Below are 13109 nucleotides of genomic sequence, written 5' to 3' on the forward strand. Positions count from 1 at the left end.
CGGCGGTTGCTAGGCGGGTTGCTAGGTCCCGCCTCCCGCTGCCGCCAGGGTGGGTAGGTCCGTCTGGCTGCGGCGCGGCGCTGGCTGCGCGGCGGAGGGGCGCGTCCGGCCCGCGGCGCGGGGCCCAGCGGAGGAGCGGCGGCAGCGGCCCCGCGGTGCCCGCCGGCGGGGCGTGGGGAGGCCGCGCGGCCGGAGCGGGTAACGGCGCCCGGCAGGGGGCGGGCGGGGGCCGGCGGGCGCGGCGCGGCGGGCGGCGCTGCCTCGGCGAGGGCCCGCTTGGGGCCGCGCTCCGCCGCCTCTGGGGTCCCGGGGCTGGTCGGCGACAGAAGGGGAGGGGGCGGCGGGGGCCGCTTGCGGAGGCGGCGGCGCCTCCCGGCTCTGCCATGGAAACACCCGCCGTGCCGGGCGGGAGGAGGAACGGGGCGGCGCCGGAGGGGCCGCACCTGTCTGCTGCTGCCGCCGGTGGGGGCGCGAGCCCGGGGCCGGGCCGTACCCTCAACCCCCCGGGGCGGGGAAGGGCCGGGAGACAGGCGTCCGGCGGGCGCCGCCGCTCCGCAGCGGCCCTCAGGGGTTAAATGGCGCCGTCGAGCCGGTGACCAATCCCCGGGGGACACAAACGCCCCGAGTCCTGGCTCCCGCTCGCAGCGCGGGGAGCAGCGGGACACGTTCGGCGGCCGGGAGTCCCGACCTGTTTTCCTCCTCGCCCGAAATGCCCCTTGGGCTCGCCGGGAGCTCCCGGGCACGCGTCGCGGTTCTGTCTCCGGTGACAGTTTTTGGGCGAGGCGCGCGCACCCGCCCCCTCCGGGGCTCCCGCCGCCGCTGTGGAAGTGTCGCGGAGGGTCACAGATCGGGGTTCTGTCCCGACGGGCCTTGTCTGCAACACACACCTTCCCCTGCGCTTGGGAGCCCAGAAGTAGTTGAGGCGTTTAGTAGGCATCAAAGAATCCATGCCGCAACTCCAAAGCGAAAATACCAAAAATCCTGTGTTTCGGTCGTCGTACTGCTCACAGGATTCCTACAGATCTTGATAAAGCCTGAATGCAAACACCTGATTTGGTAGAAGATTTATTTTGACATTGCAGAAGCCTAAGCAACAAGTTTATGCTAGGTTAAAGACTTGTTTTCCGCTTGATTCCAGGAAACAGTTACTTTGGAAACTCATGGGGATAAATCGCATAAAGAAAGAAATCAAAGAGATTGTTTATCTTAGTCTGTAGTGTTGTGCAGTAAGTATCAGTTATGACTTACTGTTCTGGAAAGTAGCAGATAGTGGAGAAAAAAAAAAAAAAACCAAAACCCCACAAAACTAGGAAATTAGCTAATAGCAAGATCTTTGTCTCCTTTTTTTTTTTTTTTTCTTCCCCAAAGGTAGTGTAGCCATTGTTTAAGAAAAAGGACAATTCTGAAGACTGAATTCTCTGTTCCTTTACTCCAATTCCAGAGCAAGCGAAAGGCATTGTGGACAGTAAAAAGTCCATTCAGTCCTTGGAGCTGGACAAGCTCAACTTACAGCTAGTTTGGAAATTCTGGTGTTTTAGAGGTGAATCTTTTAAAATGTTACAACAGTAAACTCTCAATGTGTAACAAAATAAGTACAGAGAATAATACATCTAGAGGTATTCTGATCTCTCAGCCTGCCTTGTAAGCAAAGGCAATATAAGTTTTTTCAAAGCTGTTTATACCCATAAGTAAATGTCCCAGCAACCTATTATATCTCCTCAAAGTATTTGCCAATGTATATATTTTTACTAAACATCTGTTGCCCTTTTTTGATAACGAAGTGGGTGATTAATGTAAAGAATGGTCATTTTGCTCAGAAAACCTCAAACCAGAACAGAGCTGTTTCTTGACTTCAGCTTTACTTTGAAAAGGACTTAGATTATCTTGGCTGAGATTTACACCAGCTACTCTATTTCTCAATAACAAAAAAAGAAGTAAGTTCTGCTTGATTTTATTATACTTGACTACGTTATTGCCTGCTTTGGTAACATAGTGTAATTTAGAATGATGTTAGAAAGTGTCCAGCTCTCATAGTTTTCAGTTACCTTCCTCAGAGAAGCTGTCATCCTTGAAAATACAGGTTCTTGTTTTGCATTGAAATTTATGCAATTTTCTGTTCACATTAGGCTGCTCCACCAGTCTCTAGTTGCAATGACACAATGATTTGCCTTTGGCTCTGAGTTAAGAATCAATTTAATAGTTACGTTTTGAGCTGGGGCAAAAGGGACGGGTGTTCCAAATCAGTGCTGACAAAGCTCAGATTTTTTGTTTGTTTTTGTTTTGTTTGGGGTTTTTGCATGTGTGTTTGTTTTACTGGCTTTTGTCAGTGACAGTAAGGCCTTTTTGCCTCATATTTGGACAACTAAGTTTTTGTAACAGAACTAATACACATTTTCAGGAAGTAAACAGAAAAATACGAACTCAACATAAATAAGAAACTGTCAAATATGTTGAAAACAGTAAGAAGAAAGCACCCTTTACCCTAAAGAGTAAAGGATAAAAACTCTTCAACAAAAGGAAAAAACCTTTCTGTTTGACTTTCAGTGATAAACAGATCAAGTTTTGAGGGTTCTTTTGAGCTTTGTAGTTGTAGAAAGTATTTTACCTTGACCCATGAGGAATTTCGGTCTCCTAAGTTCTTTTGACTTCAAGATGAAGAACCTTTCAATAATAGTTTCACACATGTATCTCACATGTAATTATCTTTTAGATGTCAATAAGGGCTATATTGGATATTGAACAGACTGCATCTAGAACTGTTTGGTTGAAATCAATAGCACATTTTAACAGTAATTTTTTTTCAGATTTCAGGTAAAGTTTACTGAAGGCAACAATGGAACGATTTGGAGTGAAGTCCGCTCCATCACGCAACCGCTCGAAGACTGCTTTGTATGTAACTCCTCAGGATCGTGTAACGGAGTTTGGCAGCGAGCTGCACGAAGACGGAGGAAAACTCTTCTGTACTTCCTGCAACGTGGTTCTGAATCACGTTCGCAAGTCTGCGATTAATGACCACCTCAAGTCTAAAACACACACAAAGCGAAAGGCAGAGTTTGAAGAACAGAATGTCAGGAAGAAGCAAAGGACTCTGACTGCCTCCCTGCAGTGCAACAGCACTGCCCAGACAGAGAAAACCAGCGTCATCCAGGACTTTGTGAAAATGTGCCTGGAAGCCAATATTCCACTTGAGAAGGCCGATCATCCATCTGTGCGAGCCTTCCTGTCCCGCTATGTCAAGAATGGCAGCTCGATACCTAAGTCAGACCAGCTAAGGAAAGCATACCTGCCTGATGGGTATGACAATGAGAACCAACTCATCAATACTGAAGACCGTTGAGAAGAAAACTGTTTTCATCATCGTTGTGAAGTTTTACATATTGATGGTGTGGTTTATTTTTATATTCATGCATATATACAGTGTTACATATTGGTTTTACAAGCTATTTTGTATTATTGTAGAAATGACAATCTATTTGTGAACTTAATGGTATGCCACAGACTGTTGCTAACCCTGCTGTAGACTTCAGAGCTACATTGATGTAGAACTCATGATGAATGTAGGGAATATACCTGGCATACACCTTATCTATGCTCAGTCCAGCTGTAACTGATGCTAAGAAAAAGGCACTTGGATGGAGGACCTCACCTAAACTGTGCATCTAAACATATGAAGAAGACGATGCGATAGGGATTGTAATCACATCAGTGGATTGTTTCGTCCAGTATCCTGCCCATGAGTGACCAAGAAGTGCTGCACATTTGAAATGCAAGAAGCTGTAGAATGGTTAGTTAAAATATAACTACTCTGTTGGGGGCGGATTGTTGCAAATTCCTATTCAAGTTTGGTTTACATTCTACAACAAGAAACATTTTTCTTGTAGTATACTCTCTTATCCTATTTGGTGCTACTGTGGATGTATTCATTATCTAGCTTGAATAGCCAGTCTCTTCTATTGACCTTTGAATTCCACTATTCTCATAAAGCTAGGAGTTCTGCAGGTTGATCGTGCCCGTTTTTTTTAAATCACCATTTCGTTGTCTTGGTTTAACATGTTCCCTTCAGTTTCAGTGCCAATCTTTGAAAGCTGAGTAGACAAACCAGTAACTGAGTGTGGTTTGCAGTGCAGCTGCTGGCAAGTGAAACTTATACTGGACCAAGTGCTTAGTAGAGAGGATTAATGCCTTTTTCATATTAGCAGGACAAAGTATACTAAATCTAAATTGGGGATGTGGGATGCACTAAATTGTGGAGTTGAGAAAGCTTTTTTTACAGTGCACAGGAGAAGAGGCTCCTCCATCTTTCCTTAAAGGTTCTCTGTATCTCTGGCCTTAGTCCAAGGAAGTAAAGTGATTAAAATAGTTCTCAAAATAGTTACTGCGAAGGCTATCCAGTACCTGTAAGCGCAAACAGGAAAGCATGTATACTTTGAAGTTATACTGGAATTACAGGCCTGGGCTGTGTTTCTTATTCTGTGCCAAGGCCACATCTATTGGACTGGGAAAAAGCAAAATGGGAAATTGAATTTCAATAATGTCACCCTCTCCAAAATCTAGTAAACTATTACTGAGCTATTCTGTATTATTATGCCAAATAGTCCACTGGATGTAAGTGCTCTATAAAGTTTTTGAATGCAATGAGGGAGCATTGTGCGAAGTGCTGGAATACAACCAACTTCTGCCTGCTCTAGGTTTCCTTGAGATGCTCTGAGTTCAGGGAGGTGCCAGGCATCTTCTCACAGCACAGAAATCCTCCACTCTGTGTGTACAATGGTGTAAGGGTGCTTTAACTCCCTCAGGTGTAGACAGTTGTTCTTTTCAGCTGCTTTTCCTCAGTAGTTTCAGAGTATGTGTTTCTCAATATTTCTTTTATTCCAGATACTTGCAGCAATACTAAGTAATTGCTGAAAAGAGACAAAATAACCTGCCTCTCTTGTTTCTGTAGCTGTTTCCTAGCTTTTTCTAGAGCAGTCTCTTTTGCTGGATTGAGAGACTTACATACTTAGTAACAACTGTTTTTTGTGCAATTAGCTTCTACAGAAAAGCACTTGTGTTACATTATAAGCATGTCTTGTAGCCTTCTGCTATGAGACCTGTTGGAGTAAGTGGACAAAGCTGAAAAGCAGGAGGCTGCTGGTCCATGTGTACTCAATACACTGCTGCACCTTTGGCCCCTGCTGAAGCTAGTGGGCAATCCTGTCAATGATGTTGGTTGCTAGTTTAGAACTTCAGACAGAAATAACGGTAGTAAGTTCTTTCTCTAATCCTAGATATCAAAATATGCCTTCCAACATATCATTTGCTGTTGCACAAGCTTGAGTTTAGCTTAAGATCATGAAATGCCTTGGGCTAGAACTGTTTTGTAAATCTTCTTAAGTCAAGTGAAAGGTACACTGCCAATAGCCTTTTCTGTCCTGACAATGATTGAAAGTGGTTTTTTACAGCTGTTGTTTCGTTACAGTGAAACAACATCCTTGCTTTTTTTTTTTAACCTTATATATACTATCTTAGAATTGAAGCAAAGAGAAAACAATGGAGTATTGCGAAAACAGCCTTCCATTACACAAACGCATCTAGAGAAGATGGTATGATTAAAAGGTATTAATTTGGGCTGTTAGCTCAGTTCTCGCTGACGTGGGGTTTCACAGGCTGCACCCCACAACCATTTTATATAGGATTCAATGCTGTATGTTTTTCCCTTGACTGGCAAACTGACAAACATTTTGCAAGGCTTAATGGTAATATTAAATAGGCTCTTGCACAACTAAAAACAACAACAAAAAAAAGAAAATGAAGAAACCAACCAACCAAGTTATTTTCACTTATATGGTTTAACATAAAAATAAAAGCAACATAATCAGTTTTTGTTAAAAAAAGAAAGCCAGTCATTTTCAATATGGCAAAGCTACATTAGAACACTCAGTTTCTCAAAAGCTTACTCTACTTATAAAGCAATCTGTGTACAGAGCCTCGATTTACAGAATCAATGCAATTCTGTAAATATTTTCAGTAATTTTTCTAGTACCAATTTATCTTTTATGCAGAATTACTGCAGAGGGTATGAGCCTGGTGAGGAACCTTATCAGTGTAGACATAGGCTACCATCTCATAATAATTTGGAAGCAAGAATTGGTCATCAGGATTTTGAACAGAACTGACTTAATTCCAATGCACAGCAATTTGTAGGACACTGGTGTCTTAATAATAGGATATTTTTGTAAAAAAAAAAAAAAAAGTTACAACATTTCTCAAGCTTTTTGAAAATCAAGATGCTGTTCCATTGCAAACATTCATAATGGAGTGAAACAATGAAAAACAAAGCACTTCCAGGTAATCTAGAAAGAATAATGAATAAGTAAGTTTATATTCAGGGACATAACCCAGATCATCAACAAGATAGTTACACTTATTTTCTTTAAAAGTAAAAATGGTTTTCACTCAGTCCTGGAACAGAGTCCTGCAAAAACTCAAGTTCAGAGCATAATTTTGCCACTGTGCCTATAGTTGGATAAAGCATAACCTCAGTTTAATTGCTTTTGACCTTAGGGAAGATTTACAGCAGGAGATTCCTGGTGTATCTAAACCTAAGTAATAACTAATTCCTAGAACAGAGGCTGATTTGAAGTTTTTTAACAGTCTCTATGTGGTTTTCCTTTTTTTCTGCAAGAACACTGCATTAGTTTTCCATGTATTTCCTGTAAAGAGTCTTCTCAGAAGTAAAGGGAGGATGGTAGCAATGTCTGCTTTTCATTTTACGTACATATGTAGGGACAAGCTATAAGTGATACTTTTTTGCCAGGTGGTTTTATTAATATAGTTGAAGCTCTAAATGTAATATTAAAAAAAAAAAAAAAAGAAGAAATATTTTCTTCTCTGACTATGTACTCATATTAGTTTAGCCAACTCACAGCTAAAATTACTCCAAAGTGCTTTTCTTGGAACAACAGTTTCAAAGAGTAAAATACAAACAGGAACCATTTTCTGTTTTGTGACTGCTTACATGTATGCACTATGTTAGTTTCAGCTTGCATGTTCTTGAAAAAACATGAGCGAGTTCTAATATTTTTAAGCATTTTGAAGCATGTAATTTGGCAGGTCCCTAGAGGAGGTGAAACATTCACCATAATGAAAGGGAAAGCTGTTTTTCAATTGAGAGAGAAACTTGGTTCCGCAAAGTATGGGATATTCTCATGATAGAAGGACTATTTTTAGCCAGAGCCCCTTTTAGCAATTCCGTTGAGCTGAACAGTGAAATACTCCCTGCTAGGTTTTGCAGCATAATGAGATGCTTTTCAAAGGGAAAAAAAGAAAAAAAAATAAAAGAGCTGAAAGTTTGGCAAGGATAATCTCTATTTATATTTACGTATAAAGAGAGGCAAGACTCACTGTTGTTGTGTTCACATTTTACTCACTGCTAACTCTGTGTAATTTGAGTGCTTGTTGTCTTTGTACAATTTTAAGATTGTGTCTAACTTTCAAAATAAATTTTTTTTAACAAAGCTTCTCGTTGTAAAAATACTATTAGAGTTTAGTCTCTTTTGGGCTTGTGGAGATGAAGTGTTTTTCATTTGGTGGTAAAGATGTTTTGCTGATGGTAAGTGGCCACACAAAAGGTTATATTTAAACAAGTCATGAATTTAGGATTAGATACCGGAGTGAGGCTGAAAATACCTGGGTCCTGCAGTGCCACAAGATTTTCTGTTAGAACAGTAAGACCAGAGTAAGTGTTTTAAGTTTTTATATTAAAATATGACTGGAAGAGAAATGCTTTACTTTGTAAAGTTTTCACTTGGTAATGGAAAAATGGTCCTTTTTTAAAAAAATAAAGAATTCTTTTTTCATAGCATTTATGCATGATCTCGTATTTTGCCGATAGAGCGGCTAAAGAACATGTGGCAGTTCACATATATGGTAATGTAAGATAGTAGAAATGGATGGTGACAGGAAAAATTAAAGAATGTACATGCTGTTCTATGATGGCTTAAGGTAATATCAAACTATATATTGAAGCAGTTTTTTAATGTATCTGTACAATCATACCAAAGTTTGTTTCAGGACTGGTTATACAGAACCCTTGTTTCCTGTCAAGTATGTGACTTTCTTCATTCCATGATTGTGCCTTCTGTTGCAAGTGAACACCACATGAAATAACGGTTATGCATTTTGACATTTCAGTAAACGTTTTGCAGGTATAGGATTTTGCAGCTGCCTAATGCTTCAGGCCTTTTCAGGAGGGGCTTCTGCAGTGTGGAGGAATCAGGTCTTTCCAAACTATCTGCAAAAAGGTCACAGTTTGATCTCTGTCTCCCTTAGGGACTTCATAGAAATGGAGCAAATAACATCAGCCCATCAAAATTATCAAGTGTAGGTTACACGTTCCTTTTCATGAATTCTTATCCAGCTTGACGTCTCACGATGGATCAGTGATAAACTTGTGCAGCCTCTCAACTCATGCATTTATTAATCATTACTTTCTCATTTTCAGTCATTTTGAGGTCACAGCACGTTAAGATCAGGTTGCTTTTTGTTGTCTTTATACCAAATGGAAAAGCAGAATAGAAATAAACATACCCTTTTGTAAAGTTTTCTAGTGTGGACAATTCCTCTTGAAACAGCATATGTATACTTGCAAAATCAATGTAAGTTGTAAGGATTTACGTGGAAGCTGATGCAGAATCAGGTGAAGTATATATTTAAAGTTTAATAATTAGGCCATGCTAAATTCTTATAATGGCATCTTATGTTCCTAAGTGAATCGTGCTGTTTAACCCATATCTAAGATGCAGTAGGATGAAGTATACATAACTGCTTTTAGGCTACATTTGTACTGATAATTAGGTTTGACATTTGTCATTTACATAGGCTGGATGGCAGAGGATAGACAATCTGTGGCAGTTCTGCTTATGTCAGGTAAGGATTTCATTTTTTTTTTTCTCCCCATTTCACCACTTCTCTCTTCCTGCAAGGGGTTTGGAATTTGTGGGTCTTTTGGTGGTAGAGGCCACCTCTTTCATATTCAAAGGCAGATTGCACACCTCACAAGTAAAAGCATGAGGTGCAGGCTCCGAGATGGGATGCAGAGAGCTACTGCAACTATCCCTCAGGTTTGACAGAGGGCAGCCTCAAGACCTGCTGCTTCTGAAGCTAAATGCTATGTATTAAGTATGCTTAATATAGTTCTAGTCTATAAAATAGAAAATTAAGTATAAAATAGAAATTATAAATGATTGCTGAGTACCTGTTTGAGTCCCTTTGAGATTAGCTTCTGAGTGTCTCAAGTCCATGCTCTAGGTTTCAGAAACCAGAAACATTTGAAGATTTAGTGTTGTAAAACAATGTCTGTTTTACCAGAAGATTTCTGCTAGACCTGGACGAGGACACAAGGAAGATTACTGGTTTCAGTTGGTGTGCAAAGCCCATGTTCAGCTGAGCCAAACGAGCACAAGCAGTTTAAATGTATTCAAATTTTAGATATATCTAAGTACTTAGCGCTCTCTCTGTGTGTCTTCTTCTGTCTAGTGGTGTTCAGGAAGTGGAAGGAAAAGCAGAGGACTCCTTAAGTGCAGTGAGCCAGTACACTCATATGTGCTTCATGAACACACTAAAATGAGTACACATTTATTAGGACATTTCTACTGTCTTTCAGTAGAGACTTTTACTTTCTCCTCCCATATGATCCTTCTGTTCAGTAAGAACTATTGTGTCCCTGAGGAAAATAAAGAAATCTTCCATTTTCTCCTAACCTATAGAGTAGCTATAGCAATGCAGTGGAGAGAAGGTATCTTTCAGCAGTTCTGTTCAAAGCTGGAGGAAAAATAATTATGAGCTTTAGAGGTTCTTAGGGGGTTTTAGTATTTTGGTTTGCCTGAAGTGTTGGGTTTTTTATCTGTCATTCAGTGTATAGAATAGCTCCCGAATTCAGTATTAGATTTCACTGCAGTAAATGAGACCTCCTTACCTTAATTCTTTTCTAATTAGCTCTAAATTGCCTCCTCCCCACCCTTATTTCTGAAGCCTGCCATTACCGTAAGGTGAATCCACTAGCTAGAATACCCATGCTTACACTTACTGAAGTGTTTTATATACAGCCAAACCCTGAACAGATTCTTAACCAACTCCATATTGAATGAACTGACACTCCTTGCGAGATCGTCCAGGCCCATTCTCAGTCTGCACTTTAGAACCTAATGCAAGATGTATTTGTTGATTTGACAAAGCTTAGCTCATCTCATTAAACTGAAATTGCATGGGGGAAAAAAAGCAGGGAGGTGCATAGAACCTCATATTGTGGAAAAAGGAAAGAACTTGGCTACAAATGAAGTAACTGATCCTCACTTTAAGAGGGAGCTTCCACGGTACGCCATAAGAACAGGCCGCAGGGACCAGACACAGCTCCTGCGGCAGCACATACTGCTGCAAGCTGCGGGATCATGAGTGACGGGCAAGGAGCTGGGTGGGAGATTAAGTTATTGTTGCTCTTTGAAGGCACTAAAGCTTCTTCATGTAGTGTAATGAAGGTACTTTCCAGCAGACCTGTTGGAGCCCACTATCTAAATGCCGTATCTCTCTGTGTGGTTGGAGATCAATGCCAAACCACTTGCAAACAGGGAAAATGCAACCCCAAAGCACAACCTTGTCCTGTCAGAAGAAAAACTGAGGCGGAATACAAATAACATTACATAGTGGTGGTTTTGGGGGTTGCTTGGGGTTTTTTGGTTGGTGTGTTTGGGTTTGGTTTGGGTTTTTTGGTGGTGGTGGTGAGGTTTTTTGTTTGTTGGTTTTGTTGGAGTTTTTTGTTTGTTTGTTTTGTTTTCTTTTTCCCCCACTTGTGTTCAGTAGAGAAGCAGCAGACACGACAAAGTGGACCGAATCAAGTGAAGAGAGTTTCTACTAATAGCAATCCTTGGGTATTTAAGATTACCCAAATTTTACTCCATGTTTCTTGAGCCTCTTCCTGAGAATAGTATCCAATGCACCCAAAACTGTGCTAGTCATTGTGTTCGAATTGTATTAAATTCTCTTAGTTCTTTAAATACTTTGTATCTGTCAGAACTCAGCTGAGGTCTGATTTGTATGTAGCAAGGAAGTTACTGATTTACTGCAGATAGTTGAAATTAGTGCCATCTAGTGACATCTTTTTCTGCCATCTTCAAATGATATCTCATCTTGAATTAAATGCATATGCTTTTCCCTCTCCTAGTTGTGCAGCTGTAGATTAGAACTCTCATTGCTTTTTTTGGTAAATAGTTATTTTATATTTACTTAGTATTTACTATTGTTTGAAACATGCTTTTAAAGCAAAGCTAGAATATTTTGGTGTCCTAAATTTAGAGGCTGATTTTCTCAAAAAATTAGAATGTAAGTTACCATTTGGAAATCTGAAAGATCTCATAACTCAATAATACCACAAAAATAAAAAAACTCCCAGGAATGTCTCAAGGAGTTAGTCTTAATAAGAAAACATGAAAAATTCAGATTCTTTGCCATCTTCCAGCATATTCTCAAAAAACACCCACCAAAAAACCCCACAATCCTGCTCTCTAGCAGAAAGGAGATAAAGGAAATAAGGAAGTGTCAGCAGTGATTGTAGAAGTCACATTTGCCAAAGCCTTTTTAAGAAAAGGGCCCCAAAAACATAGATGGGTATCCAAGATACTTACTATTGAAAATGCAAAGTAAAGAATCCTCACAAGCCGCATACAGTGTGTGGTACAGGAAACACAAGCTCCTTCCTGCCACTCTGACCCACCTCACCTCTCCTGAAAGGCTAATGTATGACAGTACCTGTCTTAGAGTTCAGAATGCCTCCACAGAGTTACCAACAAGGAATTATCCACCCAAAAAGCCAATTTCAGGACACCGCAGAGAACAGACCAAACCTTGCTTTATCAAAAAGCTTCAGCTGGTAGAAAAAGGCTCAGCCCAAACCAGTTCTTCTATTGAGAATACAGAGATTAAGCACCGACTAATGATATCAGATTCCAAGCAGAAACTTTGGGTAACTCAACATTAACACAAGCAGAAATGACACTGCCAGGAAACGCATCCCTTAATGACCAGTTTTACTGTCTGAATCAGTTGTGGATTCAGCCACTAGATGTCTTCACTACACAGAAATGCAACCTGCGGTACCCATGTTTTGTCTCAAGTGGAAGCCTGCTGTGTGTGCAGTTACACTCACAGTTTTCTTTCATAAATATTTTCCATTTAGGCTGGATTGTAATTTTTGTAATGCTATTTCAGTTCCTAACAAACATCAGTATGATTCTCCTGATCATCATGTACTTAGCCAGACACTTCCAACCACAAAATTTTGGAAAGCTGTTCTATTATTAATATTTTCTCCAAAATATTACTTTGAAAAAATCTTGATAATTTAGATTTTTGTTAGAGCAGAATATGCATATATTTTGTCTAGAAAGCTTGAAATATTTAGAATAGAATAGTTCAGTTGGAAGGCACCTACAATGACTACAAGTTAGTGCATGTTATTAAGGGCATTGTCCAAATGCCTCTTAAATGCTGACAGGTTTGGGGCATCAACAACTTCTCTAGGAAGGCTGTTCCAGTGTTTGACCACCCTCTGGCTAAATAAATGCTTCCTAATGTCATTTAAGCCTCCCCATTTTAACATAGGATTTCATAACTGTATTACTTTCTTCCCTGGTTTCTATTTGTGGTTGTTATATTTGCATTATAAGCAGAAGTGATAATTACTATCTACAAAGTTCCTGTTCAACTTTAGTTTGGTTCTGACTTTATGAAGAAGCTCCACAATGGCAGAATTTTTTGAGAAGGTTCAGTTAAACAGTTCAGTGGTTTAGAAATATTTAGGGGCAAAAGGTGTCAAGGACATCCTGAAAAAGAACCCACAAAATCCAAACTGAAATTTCATGGCCTTATATTATGATGGTGCCAAGACTGAATAGTAGAAGCAATCATCTCTTATAATGCAGATTATTGTAAATTAATTATTATTATTGTAAATTAATCTAATGCAAATTAAGAATATTCAGATGTGTTTCTGACATCTACAAGTGAATTTGTTCAGCTTCTTAATTTGTCAGTATTGAATTAGAGTAATACACAAGGACTGAACAAGTTTAAAATCC

At 40.2% G+C, this 13109-nt stretch overlaps 1 protein-coding gene across 1 annotated transcript; it reads left to right on the forward strand.

Annotated features, from left to right (window-relative positions):
* Positions 1-105: 105 nt before the first annotated feature.
* CGGBP1 (CGG triplet repeat binding protein 1) lies at positions 106-7797 on the forward strand. Its single transcript, XM_065626813.1, has 2 exons — positions 106-198; positions 2805-7797. Exon 2 carries the CDS (start codon positions 2834-2836, stop codon positions 3335-3337), a length of 504 nt encoding a protein of 167 aa, XP_065482885.1. The 5' UTR covers positions 106-198; positions 2805-2833; the 3' UTR covers positions 3338-7797.
* Positions 7798-13109: the final 5312 nt, after the last annotated feature.

Source organism: Caloenas nicobarica, chromosome 1 (assembly GCF_036013445.1).
Source record: "Caloenas nicobarica isolate bCalNic1 chromosome 1, bCalNic1.hap1, whole genome shotgun sequence".
Classification (NCBI taxonomy): domain Eukaryota; kingdom Metazoa; phylum Chordata; class Aves; order Columbiformes; family Columbidae; genus Caloenas; species Caloenas nicobarica.

Excerpts from the sequence above, each read along its gene's own strand:
- CGGBP1 (XM_065626813.1), top strand. The coding sequence starts at position 2,834 with ATGGAACGATTTGGAGTGAAGTCCGCTCCATCACGCAACCGCTCGAAG.